Source organism: Zonotrichia albicollis, chromosome 1 (genome assembly GCF_047830755.1).
Source record: "Zonotrichia albicollis isolate bZonAlb1 chromosome 1, bZonAlb1.hap1, whole genome shotgun sequence".
In the NCBI taxonomy this organism is placed as follows: domain Eukaryota; kingdom Metazoa; phylum Chordata; class Aves; order Passeriformes; family Passerellidae; genus Zonotrichia; species Zonotrichia albicollis.
Window position 1 is genome coordinate 102,236,491 of NC_133819.1, and position 18,160 is coordinate 102,254,650.

An 18,160-nucleotide genomic window follows, 5' to 3' on the forward strand; every position below is an offset into this window, starting at 1 on the left:
TAGAAATTTTTACAGAATGTGAAAAGACAGAGCAATTTCAGCACTGTCTAGTTCTCAGAATTTTAAACAAAGGATTCTCCTTAGATTGACTCAACATTTTTCCAACTTAATAGTTTCAACTGAAATGATTTTATGTAAATCAATTTTGAGTGGAATAAAGATACTTAAAGTTATTTGATTTCTTTTATACTTTTCTTTATTAGATGTGAAATATTTAAGACATAATATTTAGTTGTATAATAATGGCAAACTAGGATGATAAATTAATTTTGCTATACATGCTCCACCTATACAGAGAATGGAAATGTTAGTTCCTACATTGCAAAACTCCTGAATCTCACTGATATATTTTCTAACTTGTTATAGACGATCACATTCTTGGCTATAAATTTGATAAAAAGAAATACTTACTACTGTGCACAGTCGATCAGCTGATATTCGTTTGACCTCTCGAAGCACGCCTTTACACCTTCATCATCCCAGAGCTTTTTTGCATGTTCAAAGAACTCCTGAAAATTGGAAATGCAATAAATCAGAGAACATTTCTCAATTTTTTCAATCCCCAATCTGCACTGTTCTTTCCCCCAACTTTCATGCTTTATGCTTTGCAAAATGATAGATTACACACTTACAGAAGAAAAGCTATAAGCATTTATTAGCAAAATTGCAATAAAATGTACAAAAAATATGGCTGCTGAGAGTTTCCAGCACATGATATATAATGAAGACTGCCTTCAAAATTCATGCCAGTCCATATATAAAATTTACTGTAAGTACGAAAGTTACCTAGAAGAATGTTCACTTCATTTTTAACTGAATTTATGCTTCTGTCATGGAAAAGACATAAAAGTGATGCAAAAAGCTGCTCAGCTTATAAACATTAGCTTTCCAGAGAAAGAACCAGCCTGTAACTTTAAAAAGATTGCACAACTTTTCCTGAAAAACACAACTTTCCACTACTTGGTGTTTTCTCATGCAATATAATAATTTGATTGCAAGACTTTCAGAGTCTTTGCTCAACACTGCATCCTCCAAAGAGCTGCCTGGCAGCACAAAGTGCTTTTCCTAGCAGCTATCCCAGGCTACCCAATCCAGAAATGTCTGCCAGCAAGCTTAATTCAGAATTATTTGAAAGAGGAACCAAAGCTGTTCTTGGTGTCAGTGAAGCCACAGCCACACATGGGCAGAGAGGTAGGTCCAACCCTGCCTGCTGGCTCCTTCTTTTCTCCAGCCCCAGCTCTAGAGACTCAAGGATCCAGCTTGTTTTAAAGCTGGGAGTCCATTTTATGTTTTATCATTACTGGCAAATGACACTGTAACAGAGTTTTTCCAGTCACATCGTTCTAAATTCAAATGAAGGATGTTTAGATGAATTAGTATTTCCTTTATTATATGGCTCTTTCCTCCCTTGAACAAAATTGTTAAAGCAATATGTCAACTCAAACACAGAAGTTGTTTTCTTAACACCTCAACCCTGCTAATAAATCAGCAGAGTCCTTTGGTTAGTCACAAATTTGTGAAACCTAACAAATTGCTTTTCCACAGTTCAATTTGGCTCTGTGTAAAATGGGTGTAATACCACTATTCACTTCATGATCCTGTCAAAATTTTGCATAAACATCTAAATTCTGAAACTTTTCTGAAACTGCTTGCCAGTCTCTCCCCACATCTTTTCAGGACATAAAACCTTTTGCCTTTTTTTTCTCCCCAGCTATACTATGCACTGTGCAGAGAGAGAGAAAATTCCATTCTTTAAGAAGTTTTGAAAATGTTAGAGAAAAGAAGATATTAAAGCAGAAACCTATGAGAAACCTTTGCAGGAAGTCTTGGATGAAGAGAAGAACCAAACATATATATAGAGAGATGCTTATACCGCCCTTGGAATTTATTTCTTCACTTGGGGAGGACATGCTTATTTAGTCTTTGTTATTTTAATTACTTATATAATTGTTGTTTAAAACACTGTAGATCCACCTTTTGAAGTGATGCTACAAACTATTATAAACTCTCTGTTCCTACAGCAGGAAAAAAGCAAAACCAAGCTGAAACAAGGACAAGATATCAAACTAAAGTAGAAAGCGGACACACATAACAGAGAGAATGACTACAAGAAAAAGGAAGAACTGGAAAAGCCAAAATGATAAATACCATGGAACATTCCTCAAATATGAAGCTTATATTTGATTGATACTTGGGGCATCAACTGAATGCCTCTCACTTGCTGGCACCTTTGGCCAAAGAAAAGCACTGCCTTCAGTGGATGGAGTGAACTGTGGCTCAGTGTCAGGGCCTGAGGCAGAAGGAGCCAGCTCTCTCCATCCCCTCAGATGGGAGCAGTTTCCAACTCAGCCCTTCCTCCCACAGGCACTCGCTGCTACAGGTGGATGCCTTCCCCTCCTCCCCATCCGGGGGTGGGAGTTCCCACCCACCCCGAAAGCCATCTCTAAGGAGAATAAACAGGTAAAAACCATTCTGTTCAACCCCACAAAGCCTACAGGAAGGGGAAGGGATGAGGAGAAGGTGAGTGTAAAGGTATCCTTTTCTGAGGGGTGGCATGGATTGAGAGATCAGCTGAAAATATAACTAATGAAGTAAATAAGCAAACAAACAAATAAAGTTGCACAGCTATAGTAGTTCCTCACTACTGCCTTTACATCCTCTGTATGAGCTTTATTTACTCTTAAAAATCTCTTCTGAAAAAGAGGCAATCATTTCAGCTCAGCTTCTTGAGACCCTACAAACACATTGTAAATACAGGGTTTCCATATATGCTTCAAATATTTCCACCTGACCATTATGTCTCAAAGCAGTCTATTTAAAATGACTTCCAGACTTCTAGTCCTAAGCAAATCATATAAAACAGAGCAAATATACTTCCCTCATTAAAATGTACCAATCTACTGCAGAGGAGTACACTTGATTGCAAATTGCCTCCCACACAGCTAGCTACTCGATCCTTCCTTCCCAGGTGACTAAAGCCTTCCAGAAAAATCCTGTTTCATTTCAAGGTGCCAAGTACCATGATCCAACTTTCACACTTGTTTTTAACCCTTCTCTTGTCTGCTGTAAGTTCCTCAGTACTTTTTCTGCTCACCTGCATAAGGCCCCCCATTGCAAGCACAGAGGAGGATTCTGCATATGGCAAACAGATCTGGGTGCCAGCCCCCTCTCCATCCCAGGACAACATCCACACAGCAGTTACCATGTCAGCTTCAACCCCTGCAATCCAAGCCCCTTTTGCCTGACCAGCCTTCCAACAATCACTCCCCTTCCCTCAATCCTTACAACTCACTGCTATGGATCCCAATGCTTGTTACTCCTTCCTCCTTCCTCCCACCATGGCCACGTTGTGGCCACCTCAATGGCAAGCAGGCCCTGGTGTGGCTTTTGGGCTCTGCCTGCCCTGCAGCATCCCCCTGGGGCTGCACTGTCCTTGGGGTGGCAGCCACAGCTGGCAATTCCTGTCATGAGGAAGAGCCAGGATAATTCAAAGAACAGAGAATTCAGCTTTGCTCCAGCTGGTAAGGGGAGATAGACTAAAACATTATAAAACGTTACATTAGGTCAGGAAAAGACAAATCAAGTTTTTAAGAGTAGGTTGTGACTGTAGTAGCTTACATTCTGAGTTGGTCAAACTAAGACTTAAAGGTGTGACTCCTGGAAAGTGGCTTTTCAGTTCTTAGAAGTCACAAGCCAGGTCCCTTGAGAAACCTTGACTGGGACAGAATAAAACAGGGAGATGGTAAATCACTCTGGTAATCTGATGCACTGTGTTTGCAAGCACATGCTGCTCACTTCTATCAGATCAAAGCCACTAAAATCTACCAAAAATATTTAGCATACTGAAGAGAACCAGGAAATAATGTAGTGTGGTTGAAAGCAGAAAACCACCTACGTCATGATCAAACAGAATAGTTGCTTCAATCAAACTCTTTCTTAGGGATGGAGGCATGCAAAGAGTGGCATCTATTAATATACATATAAAATAAAGCAATCAATATATTTTTAATTTAGTATTTAAACTGGAGTATTAAAGAAGTAAATAATAATGCTTTAGATCTCATGAGTTAGAGGTGCCATGAATTGCAGGTACTTTTTACATTGCACACATTAATTTACACCATTTATCTAAGAATTTATAGCAATCACTAGACCATACAAAACCTTGATGTGATGTTTGGATGTCATCAAAACGAAGATGTGACACACAACACCTCAAATATTTATTAATATGGAACTATTTGGAAATTTTCCACTCTTCCTGAGACAATCCAAAACCTCAGACCTGCATTCCTGAACCTCCTTCTTACTAGCAGATACATTTTGCTGTAAATAATCATACATCATCCAAAAATCATGAAGAGCCAAAAGCAGGTTAAAAACACCCTGAGCTGATACTACTGATCTAAACAATAGGCTATTTTTACTGTGTTTTAAAAGGTCTTGTAAAAATATTTTTACTCACCTAATTCAGGGAAAAATTTCCTGATTCAATGTATTTCCATACAAAGCATTCCAAGAAAACAATACAGGTAACAAATGCAATGTAATACAGCCAAGCCTCAGGACACTGTTTTTCAGCTTTGTCTTACTAGAAGTTACAGCCTGGTCTAGAAATTCCATTTCCCTTATTTTGGAAATGAACTTATTTATTGGTAGGTTACCTTAGAAACCTCCTCCCCCTTATAACTCCTACAAAAAATAATTCAAGTAGCTAAGAAATGGACTTAGTTCACTTTTCAGATACCTAAATTTGGAATAAATACTATTGATGATTAAACAATTACATACCTTCATGAACAGATCTTTATGTATTTTGGAAAAAAGAAGTTTTCATCTAACAAACAGTTTTGTGGATTTACAAACCACAAAAGTTCATATTAGGTCAGGAATACAATTTTTATTCTACTAAGATTCTTTCTGCCTTTCTTCCGGATGGAGCATACATTTAGTAGCTATCCTGATGTCACCTTCAGTCTCCAGAAAGTGGAATGTAGAAGGCTCCATCCAGAGCCATATTTTCTACTTCTGTTAAAATACTGTAAACATGGAAACAACTGCTTAGATCAATGTGAAATCAATCTCCCTCAAGCCAAAATTTATGCTCTTATTCTCCTAAGCTTCAGGACTGACAGGACTGTAAGACAATTTCTCATCTAAAACACAGATTAAATCTGTCTGATTACCTGACAACCACTTAAAGAAGTGGCAAACGTTACACATTTTCATAGTTCTGCCATTGTGGGTGTGAAATGAAGTCATCACTTCTATTCTGAATTTCACTTACTACTTCTTCTCTCAAGTACTTAACCAAACAAAAAAGTAAATCACAAAATGCCTTAAAAATCCCCACCTAACACCTCCCCAACTCCCAACAACAACTGCTGTGCAGGATGATCCAGAGAATTAATTCACACAGGAAGGCAGGTATGTGCCTCCCTACTGAGCAAGGTACTTGTACCTCCCAATGCATAGCGCAGGGCTTATGTGTATATTTATATATATATACACATATAGGCAGTCCCAGTCTCCCATCTATGGAACCATGGAAACATTTTGTGGAATAAAAGAGTGACAACTGATGGGGAAAATTGTAATATCATAAGGATGACATCCAGTGGAGTCAAATGAAGGGTGTAGAGGCAAACTACCAGCAGGGCTTTCTAAAGGTGGCATGTTTGACTCTGCAATTCAAACAATATCCTTCGAAGCATCCTTTTCTGTACCAAATCTGAGGACAAAACAGAACTGGATCCATCAGCCTGCAGCCCAAGTCCCGGAGCATGACAGCGAACAGCAGGATGCTGTGCTGGTACAGCAGAGGACAGACAGCAACATGGTTTGGCAGAGGTGACTGGGAGGAAGAACTCTAATCCAGCACTTTCATCTCCTCCCACAGAGCTGTGAGTGGTGCCCAGGGGATGATCAGAGTGACTGCATCGTGGGTGATGGGAAGCTCAGCTGAGCTCCCCCTCATGCTCCAGAAAACTTCACAGCTCCTGGGGCTGCGCTGCCACCCTGGCACACGCCACAAATCTGATCGGTGTTTCAGTATTCTATTGGGTTGTGCAGCACAGGCCTTGTAAAGTAACAGAAAAATGGCAATTGAAAAAGTTTATATTTGAGCCAAGTAGACACCTGGAATTCAATATCATGAAGCAAAAACTACTTTTGTCAATCCCTGACTCTCTTGCAAGCCTCTAGTCTCTACTCACTGTAGACAGTCTCCATTTTGAGAGCCTGACTTCAAGCTTGAATCCTAACCCAGCATTTAACTGAGGTGGCTGTAAACTGATGTTCCAAGAAACCCACAGGAGACAGTGAGTGAGAATCTGCCCCAGTGACTCCAATTATTACTGGTTTGCTTGTACCAAGTGTAGCAACTAATTTTCTATTAAAATTGCTCTTCATCCCCAAACATCTACTGAGTGCAAATGCAAGCTGTGTCAACAAAAAAAAAAAAAAAATTAAATGGATTTAATGACTGGTGAAGTACAAGGTAAGGCACCCAAGAGAGAAGGAAACCTGCTCAGCTACCTCTTCCACAAACAAGCACAGCCTCTTGATAATCAGCCTCTTGTTTACGAGTTAAAAGTGTCCCTTATGGCTCAGTCAGCTCTCCTTAATCCTTTATGAAATGTTCTGCCTAACAAGGGAGCTGTTTTGCTGTAGGTATACAAAATGCAGCTGCTCAAACTCCTAATGCCCATGATGAAGACAGGCAAACAGTTACAATTTAAAAACAAAAGCAGAATGCATGACTTGAATTTCCCCAACAGCAGCACTGTCAAAACCTTCATTAGCACCAAAGCAATAGCCCAAGAAACACTGCAATGACGTTGTAGGGAGGGGTGGCCAACTGGCACACAAGGACCATGCTCTATAGTAGAGTTCAGATGCTTCTAAAGAACCAGCACTTACAGTAGATTAATTATACAGAAACCTTTAGGAAAAGTACAACCTCCACCCCCTGCAAAGTATTTTCTGTTGTAATTTGTGGGTGTGCAATAATCAATGCAATTACTCTGCTAGTTAGTGACTCATTCTGATAGGCACAGCAGCAGTTTGGCCTCTAACCCTCCTCCAAAACCTAACTTCAGATCTGTCTAAGAGAATTATAGGATAATACTTCCAGATCTACCTTAATTCATTTTCATTGGACCTATTTTGCCTTTTTTTAAGGCCAGGTGCAACAGTCTTCAAGCATAATCAGTCTGCACTAAGCATAATCTGAGCTCATTAGAGCTGAACATGGGAGGATGGGAAATACCGCCTTCACAGAACACAGCCTGTGTTGGGGCATCTCATATTCCAAGAAAACAAAACTAGTACATTATTAACTCCTAGGAGAATCTTATCTGACTTGCAAGTATAAGGGAAGAAGCTGGGGCAACAAACAGCATTTATAAATGTATAAAAGCACAGAGCCACCACATGCCCCTGTGTAACACCACTAGACAAAAATGCATCAGTTGTGGAGCTCGCTGACAGTGTTCATAAACCACGCGTACGACCAGCACAGATACATTCTACATTCCTTTCTTCAACTATTTCTGTGACTTCACTTTTAAGCTCTTACTCTACACTAAATTTCCAAGAAGTGTGTGCAGTTGAGGGATCAGCCTGATCGCCCTAGCAGTTCTATTTCTGCCTGCTGGAAACATGTTCCATCTGCCATCTTATTTTATAGAAATCAACAAGTTCAACTTTCATAGATCACAAAACTCATCTGCAAGGTCTGAGAAATATATTAATACGTGCTTCAAACTTGTATCTGTCAAGCACTAAAAAAATGTCCAAAAGGTCTTTAGATCATACTAGCAAAAATAATAACATGATTTTGTGCTTTCGTAATATTTTGAGGCGGTTTGGATAGGATTGGCAAATAAGAATACATTATAAGTCAGAGAACAGTTCCACATTTTTTCCTTCACTACCTGTTAAATAGTGGAGCTTTTTTTCTGAGCTAGATAACAAAGCTTTTATCATACTAAAACTAAAAACCTCTGATTCAGTCTTCTAGTTTCCATTTTAACCGGGTACTTCAAGTTTCACTCTGTTCAAATCCTTGAACATTGCTGCCTACCTGCTATTTTAAGGGGCCACCAAGCTCTCAACTAAGAAAAGAAGGAGAGAAAATTTAAGCAAATTACTTATGGTATATAGTGCCTAAAAAATGTGTTGAGGATGGAAAGCTCACACCCATTCTTTTCCTTGAAATCATGGTGGCTTTGGAGAGTCAGGACCTCTCCCTGAATGTACATAAAAGCTCTTAATTAAAAAAAAAATGTGAGAGTAATTAAAGGTGCATTACACAATCCTACAACATTGCTGCCCTTTGTATTCCTGAAGCACTTGCAAAAATAAAAATGTAGGAACTGTTAAAATTCCCTCAAGCAGATTTTTTTGTGGACAACAGATGATAACAAACATGAAATTAATCTGTAAGTACTGAACAAGATGCAAAAAGAATGAAAAATATATAATGACTTGACAAAAATTGGGAACAGGTGATTTATCCCTGTTATCAAAATGCTGCTTACACAGTTGTCTTTTGTAGAGCACTGAGCCTTGAAACTGGAAAAATTACTGAAAACCACATAATCTGTATGTCACCTGTACTGTACTGGGAGAGGTTTGCTTGTTGTTTATTTACTGAAAGCAATAATGGCACCACGAAAGTGTACAGATTCTGTATGCCAAAATTTATTTCTTAAACTGACTAGGTAAGACTAAACACAACAGAGTCCGTGTGGAATAAAGGATGGCAAATCAGCCCACAACACTTTTGTTACTGCTTCTGGTTCTGCAATCATTTAACTCCTGGGCCTTTGCAGCGAACATCATATTCAATTTTAAGTCAATCTAACATCCAGTCAGTGAGTATGTACAACCCACTCTGCAATCCTTGACGAAGGGAGTGCAATAGAATAGAGAAGTGCTGCTGTTAGACATTTATTATAAAATAGTAAACTTGAGGCATTTCATGGCAGGAAATATTATCAAGATTTTTATTTTCAAAACACTGGCCAACAACAATAACTTACATGCTGTAACACGTCAAAATTGGATCTGAATCCTCCCTGATTATAAATCTCAAGTAGCCTTGTATTAGATCACATTTTGTATTAGCTGTATAGTAGGGTAATTTTCTATTCCATGCCACAATATATTTGGGCACAAATCAGTACAAAAAATTGGAGACCCTCCAGTGGATTGTTATTTCACTGAGAAGTGAAAATCATGAAGTTAATTCTCACCCGCTGCTTTGAAGGGATAAATCTAAATGTAGATTAAATGTAACTTTGTCACCTTTTGACCCTGAGAACCTGACTGCAATGCAAGTTGCTCCTGCATGCTTTCCTTAGAAGTCTGCCTCTGTTGTCATTACTCAGAGGGTGAGGACTCCCCCAAAGAAGTCAAACCATTGCAGTACAACGCTGAGGGGAGGCAGCTCTTCCCTGCTCCCAGGCACTTCTCTGCCCTGCCCATAGGGAACCCCTGCTGCTTCTGTAAATACAGTTTCAGAGTGAAGACAAGCATCAGCGAGCTGTACAAACACAGACTGCAGCCTGTGATTCTTCAGAGTAAGAAAAGTTTCTGCTACTCCCAGCTTCAACTGTTTTCCTTAAACCAGTTTTGAAGGTCATACATCAAGGAACTATTTCATACCCTAATATGCACTTTATTATTTGTAAGTGATTTCCTACCAGACAAGTGGTTTGAAAGGACAGGGAACTCTCATTTCCTTTTATAGATTTGATTCGGAAATAAATGCTGGCAACACCACGTGACAAATGGGCAGCATCCACAACTTGAGCAATTCTCATAATTGGATCAGAAAGTAATGGAAAAGCCAGTCTGCTGCTGCCAGATCTATTTAGTGTCCTGTTCCTCTGCCCAAGTTTTATCTAAATTCTTCAGCATTATCTCTCTTCTTTTGACACTTCTTCCTGTCCTTATCCATGTGCAAAACCACACTAACTTACTCATTCTTAAATATTTATAATAGTAGGAAAAGGCAATGCAAGTCTTTATTATATCTCTATGGCTAAACTGAATTGAGTTTCAGGAAACTTTTTCCTCTAATTAACAACCACAAGTATAGATATATGTATATGAATAAGGATTTCCTATGAAAAGCAAAAACTTTATTGTCTTTTCTATCTGATAGCTGTTGCCTTTTAGAACTGTTCTGGGAAATGACTGGATACAACTGCATGGACTAGTAATTTTGAATATCTGAAAGTAATATATTTTAAAGGAACCCTATAGTTTGAAGATGTGCTTACAACATTTATGGGTGCAAAATCACTCTACCTTATTATTCAGTAAGATAAAGGCACTTTAATAAAGCTCTGAGAAGTAATACAAGTAAATGCAAGTAAATCTTTGCTGCAATTTATATAACTTTCAGCATTCTTCTAATGCCAATTCACACAAATCTACTGCTGAAATCAGCCTTTTCAGACTAATTTAGAAGAAATTTAGCTAACAACTTCAGAAAGGAAACTTTTTAATTCCTACTATTTGGTTCTCAATTCTCATTCTGAAGAGTACATAATTTTCAAGAAGTATGAAAACAACATCCTATTACGTACAATATGGAAAGAAAGTATATACAGTAACAAATGAAATAGTTAAGGCATCAGAAGCTAAGTATTTTTTGTCAGCCCGTGAATATTTTTACCACTCAGAAACTGCTTAGAAGTCAACACAAATGTATATCCATAGGCATAATAATCTGTGTCTTTACAAATATAGATGACTAGAGACAATGTACAACTTGAGGATGGGAAATTTTGTTGGAATTTCAGAGCGGAAAGTCACTTAGGGGGCCCAACTGTTTGGCATGTAGATGTTTCCAGGGTACCTAAAAAAATACTTTATAGAGCCTAAGATAGCTTCTTCCCTTTCTTCCCAGCCTTTTATTTATGATTTGCTGCAGGATTATTTCTCACTTCAAATGTAATCTAACAGGAAAGCTGCTGATCAATATTGTAAACAGATGATTAGTGTCTTGTGACTGCCAAAGAACTGCTAATGAATCTCAACAAATGATGCTGGAACAGGGACGTGAGGTAAAATAATTTAATTGAGGGAGATAATAAAACTAGATAATTCCTTCAGTTTAAAAGGCAAATATTGCCAGAACTCCTTAAAGAGAAAGAAATTATTTACACTTGTCACAGAAATGGTAGGAAATCCATTTCTATGTATTAATTAAAATCAAACTCTCACCAACTACAGCACTGCCTAACTGAAGTAAAATACAGAACTTTAGAGTCTGAGGTCATTGATACTGGACCCTTCCATCCTGCAACAACTGAGCTGAGACTCCAAGGAGCCTCCCTGCACCTCCTCTCCCTTCTCTTTCCTTCAGGTGCTACTTGGCTAAAGAGCCTCCCAGAGCCACCACAGGGCCATCAGCAACCTCTCTGCAAGATGAGAGGTTGCACATGAACAAAAAGGTAATCTGCCTGCTGTTGCACCTGGTGAACAAATTTAATTCAGCTGGATCTGGAGAGAAAACCTGACAGAAATATCTACTTCTAGCAGTGACCACTGTGAATTTCTTGGGAAACTCCATTCCAGAGACATTCAGCCTTTTCAGAGCTCTTGCCTCCTGTGAAAGACTGAAAGAGATGGCTGGGCAACAAAAGCGTACAGGTTATTCCCAACTCTTGAAGTATCTCCTTGAAGAACACCAGGAACAGGTGCATTGTAGACAAAAGCCTTTAAGCAACCATGGATTTTTGAGAACTGAAAGTAGTTCATCACCAGTAGTTACTTTTAATTAAACAAACAAACAAACAAACAAACACATTCTAGACAAGCTCCTCTTCCTCTCTACCTGTCCACTGATCCATTGTTTATTAGTCCATAGCTTTTTCAATTTTTCAACTTAAAATACACTAGCAAGGGAAAGAGCCTTTTTCATTGATTTGTTCAAAGACTTTTGGCAGTTAAACCAGAAAACATATGTAAACACCAGAAGTGAAATTCTTGATCAGTTGTAGCAAGTCCAAACCTTAATACTGCAAAATAATCCAATATCTACATTCAAAGCAAACAGTAAACATTTAAACACGCATTGGAAAAGCTGTCTGTTTCTGGGGAAAAAGGCACTGACTTGGAGAACTCAAGACTCTGAACAGTACTTCAATCTGTCACACTTGGGGTATGACACATTTGGTTAAACATAAATGCCTTCTTCATATGGAGCTTTTTTTTTTTTTTTTTAGCTGTGGCTTTCTTATCTACCTTTTAAAGATTGAGGTTTATTTTTAATGCAATATAATTTAATTGAACAAACATTTGATATACATTTTTAATCTATTAATACAGATAAGTTCATGACAGATTCAGTGTGTAAGATGAGGAAATTCATGTAAGAGCTTTGCTTTTCAGGATATGCCTTCCACAGAACCATATCTGAAATTGTGTTTATGCTACAATTAAAAAGGCAACTAAATAATAAAGCCTTTTGCCTATTATACTTTTGCAAGTGTAATAATTTTTCACAAAGATTTCTTTACATGAAACTGTAATAAAATATGAATAAAGAGCAGAGTGATCTTCACAAGAGAATAGTGATCTACAAACCAAAGTTTTGTGACTTTTTTATTGAAAACTAAAGGACACTCACATCCCCTACATAAGATATGTTTTTTTTTGCTCAAAATCAAAAAATATAAGTTAGTTCCCCAACACATTCATTGACTTCTAGAGACCATATTGAAACATGAAAATAAGCAAGTATTTTAATTCACTGGCTCTTCAATGCACTGCATTTGTACAATTTCTACTTCTTGTTTCCTTCCCCCCACAGCTGAGTATTTAGCACTGTCCTTGGGTGTCAGATGTTTCCCACACAAAATGACTGCACTGAGCACACGTAGGCTGCAGCAAATCTCAGCAAGATTAGAAGATATTTTGCTTTTGCACCCTCAGGTACTTGGTGCAATGGAACCCTGATGTTAATTTGAACCTTTAAAGTACATAAACTACTGTGCAAGGCTCCAGTGGCCATCAGCATCTTCAGACATCCCAGATGGGGCAAGGCTTTAACCTTTCCTTTCTCCTAGTGAACAGGCTGGCAGAACTGTACTCTTCAACACAGCCTGAGCAGGCTGCTGCTCCCTTGAACAATTAAAAAAAAAACATAGACAAAATGCTGGCTTCAAAAAACAGCATTTTAGTACAACAGCAGTTGCACTTCTGTTGATGGTGACTGTTGTGGACAACTAGGAATACTTTTTTCTACATTTTTAGTAGAAACAAGATGGCAAACACACTGCCCCAGCTGATTAACAATAGCTACAGGATCCATAGAGCTACACCACACAAGAAGATGAAATGTAGGTCTGCAAGCAAACCTTAAAATAGCATAAATAAACATAGTCCAATTGCCAGTAATTGATCCATGATCATCTTGGTTATGATACACTTTTAAATCACAAGTCAGTGCTAATAGCCCCTTGATGCACAATTATTATCTGGTTCATTACTACATATACTTCTAATGGTATGAGCTAGTAAACTGCAAGATATTTATTATCAAGAGAATACTGAAAAGTCATTTTCCCTTTAGAAGCAAACAATGAGATAAACATATCTGCTTCTACTGGAGTAAACTGGCTAGCAGGATTCAAGAGACATTTCAGGTTTTTGGAAAAGCAACAGCAATATTGTACTGCCATGTTTCAATTATATAAATCATAAAGACTAATTCTAAACTAGATACCAAAGATTAAACAGCCAGCTGCACTGATTTAATATATTTCACCAAAATATTAAGTGGTTCATGTTACTCCAGGTAAGCTGACTGAACTAAACATTTCCAAAAGGAAAATTGCATTAAGTTCCTAAAAATATGGTAGAAAATAATTTGCAGCACAAGAGGACAACAAAGATATGAGGGAATATCATTAAATAAAATAGCTATCTTTGTTAGGTAACAGCCACAAGAGCTGATACACATTTAAAAAAAAACCAACAAAACAAGAATTTTCATAGGAAAGCTGTTATAAACAGTTCTGTTTATAAACAGTTCAGATATACAACTCATATCTGTCTCTTCCTTAGATTGATCACACCTGATCAATGTGTGAGAAATTCAAATCTGTGAATAGCAGCAGTGTAAGAGCAAAAACCTAATGTGAAAGCAAATATTTCATAGGAGTGAGCCTCTGATAGGTTAATTGCATCATTCAGAAAGACAGCATGATTACAATGGTGGAAAAAACCCTTAAGTCAGAATACCTATTCTACCTTGATAGATCAATGCAGATACACCGCATTCACATGCTATATGAATATAAGAGATGTAATTTCATAGGCCTTACATTTTCAGATATTTGCTCCCTGTGACTAGAACAAAATGGTTATTAAATATTTTGGTGAAATTGTGACATTTATCAACCTCACTCATCAGTTCTACATCATGCAATTTAAATTTCATAGTTATACATTGTTTTAATATATCAACATATAAAAAATTGATCTTTCTTAGATTTCAGTTCTGAAAATATATCTCTTTGAAAACATAATCCACAGCCACCAGTTTTTAAACATTATTGAACTGTGTACCTGACTGCTAATTCAAATAAATTCTAATGGCAACTTATAGAACAATTAAAATATTCTTCTGAATATACAGAATTATTCTCCATTAGTGCAGTACAAATCTGCACTATGCAGTCAATCCTCTGACTTAGAAATTTCCTGTTTGCAGATTTACAGCCACATCAGCAACTTCCAGCTGTAATTTACTGCTATAGATACTGCACTCACATGTAGTAACTAACACTTACCTGCTCAAAATGAAGATTTCCAGGAACAAAGTTGGAAAACTACAGATAATCTAACATACCTCCCAGAAAACAGCTGCTGTGTGGCCGTATCACTGGATTACACGTCATAAACCAGGTATAAGATTGTATGCCATAGACCATAGATGTAGACACATTCATCTTTGAGTTCTTAAGTTAAGGCATTAAGTCAACAGATAAAGTATTGAAATCTGAAAGTATTTCTCTCAACATTCATAATTTGCTACTCATCTTGGGCCTTAAGAAATATCAGAAATGAAACGCATTGTAAAATGAAGTTAGCACATCAATTTGCATATTCAGCATCCAAACTGCTCTTCCACATCCATTTAGTTTCAGCACTAACCTGCTAAAAAAAGTCTTTGAAGAAAAGCATGCACTTTATTTGTGGATGCATTGACTTTTCTCTAATGGTTTGTAAAACAGACCAGTCGCCTCTTGCCTAACTCAGGGGTCCTATACTGCCATGCCAAACCACTGAGATGTCTGAGCCAGAGGATGACAGAGGCCGTTCCTGGTTTTCCCTGGAGGCAGTCACCCACCCCTCACATGGAGCAGCTGCATGAAAATGGTCATTCTCTCCCTCTTGCCAAGGGCCACGGCCCAGGAAAGGCAATGCCCAACACAGACACCCTCCCTGCCACAGCCTTGGGGTGGGAGCTCAGCTGGGCCAGGGTGAGAAGCAGGAGAGAGATGGAGACACCACTGGGATGGGGTGTCCAAGCTTTCCCTGGGAACTGCTGGTGCTCAAGAAAACCACCAGCTGCACATGCACAGACTATGCTTTAACTGACTTGGAGTTAAAACTTTTAGCAGAGATAAGCCAAACACATCACTAAATAGTGGGACAAGAGATCCCATTCTGTTTGGCTTTACAAAACTTGTCAGAATTCTAATGATGCATGAAAAAATATCTATTTTTACTAAATTATTTAAGTTCTACACTGATATCCCATGGAAAACAAGTGTTTTCCATAATCTCTTTCTAAGTATGAACAGTAAGAAAAACTCATGTGTTCTTCCAAAATTACTCAAGCACAGGTCACAAAGTACTTCTGCTGAAACTGAAGCTCTAGACTTAATCATTAAGCTCACTTCAGATGGTTGCATTTATCTGGGATTATATATATCTTGCTTACACCACTTGGAGAGCCAGGGCAAGCATGTAAGAGAGTCCAAAGAAAGAAATACAGCATGCCTTTGCCTTTCCTTCAAGAGTTTTATTTTCTCTTTGAGACTTTTGTTTAAAAATTATTTTTAAAAAAACCAGTCTTACCTAGATCACTGTAGAATTATAAAAAGAGGGAAAACCAGTGTGTTGCTATCCATTTTATTAACTATTCTATGTTAGCTGAAAACGATTAAATATTCTATTAAGGCATCAGTTCCAGTGTTCCATCTTACTTTTTCTGAACAGTCTGGACCATGCAGTCTATGAATTTGTCATATTACTGTTATGATTTTTTAAGAAATGGGGGATTTTTGTAACACTCCTATATCAGTATTTAACATAAATAATACTGTAATAAGCCAATCATGCTGGCAGAAGTACAGCACACTACTGGAAATACCTGTTTTTGGAGGTGATTTGGATTGAGCAACTGGGTAATGCTTTGGACAGATATTATTCAAGTCCCTGTTGGCACATTTAACATGAGTAGGTCAAGTATATGGCTAGATGCTGTGTTATTTTTTGCAATTCAATAACAGTGCAAATATGAACTGGGAATATTTCTCCCCTACAAACATAAAAAAGCAATTATAGCCATATCAGCATGAAAAAAATATGAAGTACACTGTGATTGTTGGTTTGCCTGCAAATTTTCATGCAATAATCCTAACAAACTACCTAAGAAAGTTTCAAATGTAGCAATAATGGCTTTTGGAGATGATCTGGGTAACAAGTTCTGCTTATGAAACTTTTTTTTGTATTAAACTTCATCTATTTGAGCCAGATTCCCCAAACCACTGAAACTATGGGCAACAGGCTAGTGAACGGGAATCATAACACTTAGGACTGTGGTGTTCTAAGACAAAAACAAGCAGCTATTGCCAAAGATAAATCAGCTTTTCTAACCCAAACATCCCGGGGAGCGGACGACTGCCTAACGGGGATTTCGCCTGACAAAAGGGGTAGCAGCTGTAAAGGACAAGGGGAGGCAGCATATGTGACAAAGAGAAACAGCAAACAAGGAAGGAGCTGGGGGAATGATTCTTTCCTTTCTGGAGCATAAGACACCAACAAGGACAGCAGAAGGATAAGTAACAACCCTAGAATCATCTGCCTTCAGCTGAGCAAATCCTCCAGAACAAGTAAGAACACGTGATGGGAACGTGCCCACTACAATGACTGTTTTAGTCTAGGTCAGGTTTTTTTCTATGCTAAAAGTACAGGTTGTGGGGAAAAATCTTCTTGGATCTGCAGATGCAATTTGAAAAATTGCCTGAAGAACATGGCTGTACTTCAATTTAAATCAGATGCAGCACTCTCACCTTTAAAGAAACAGACATCTTTGAAACACTACTCAAAAATGTGCTTAGGTTCCACACTCAAGCGGCACTGAAGTTTTGAATCAGTGGCATATTTCAACCTCCAGAACATTTAATTTCTCTCCTGTTTGTAAAGCTCCTATGATATGGTTGAGATCTAGCCTATGACTAGATTCTTTGCACGCGAAAAGAAACTCTGACCTTCCAGTCAAACTGTAGGGGGTAAAAGGAAAAAAAATAAATCCCTGAACGTATCCTCAGGAGGGGAGCTCCCTCTCCTTATCATGCTAGCTCCCTAACAAGATACATTTTTGATGTGATTTTGATTTCACTTGATGTACTGTTAAAACCAGCTTAAACCAGCTATACAGAGTAAATGGGAGGTTATTTTTTATCCTAAATTGGTTATCTATTCCACTACACAGCTAGGAGGAAGAGGAGAAGGGAGAGTTTGAAGAGAAATAAAGCATTCCAAATAATCTGAATAGGAGGAAAAGAATAAAATAAATATTCCTAAAGGAAATTAGGCATTCTTAAGAGAAACTTTCAAAACTTGAAGGAAAAAAGGTCAGTTTTAGTGACTAATTTCTTCACTTGACGAGAATTCACAACCATTACAGCTGACCCTCTGGCAATTATAAAAATGCCCTGACTGATGCTCACTTGTAAGTTCGACTGTGTTTTGCAAAAAAAAAAATTACATAAAAGAGTGATTTTTAATTATTTTTCTCTGGCAGTTTAAAAATTTTACCTTCTTAATTGGATTTCTGATATCCTAGAGGTCTCTCAATCAACAGAGTTTCAATGTGGAAAGTATTTCACTTGAGCCACACCAG

The 18,160-nt window shown here is 37.9% G+C and overlaps 1 protein-coding gene across 2 annotated transcripts in view; it reads right to left on the bottom strand.

Annotated features, from left to right (window-relative positions):
* The window catches only part of GNAL (G protein subunit alpha L), a 182,246-nt gene that overhangs the window by 56,149 nt on the left and 107,937 nt on the right, over positions 1–18,160 (bottom strand). For both annotated transcript variants that reach the window (XM_005486711.4, XM_005486712.4), the window contains exon 5: positions 412–509. In XM_005486711.4, the coding sequence (XP_005486768.1) occupies positions 412–509 (98 nt within the window). The remainder of the gene's footprint in view (positions 1–411; positions 510–18,160) is intronic.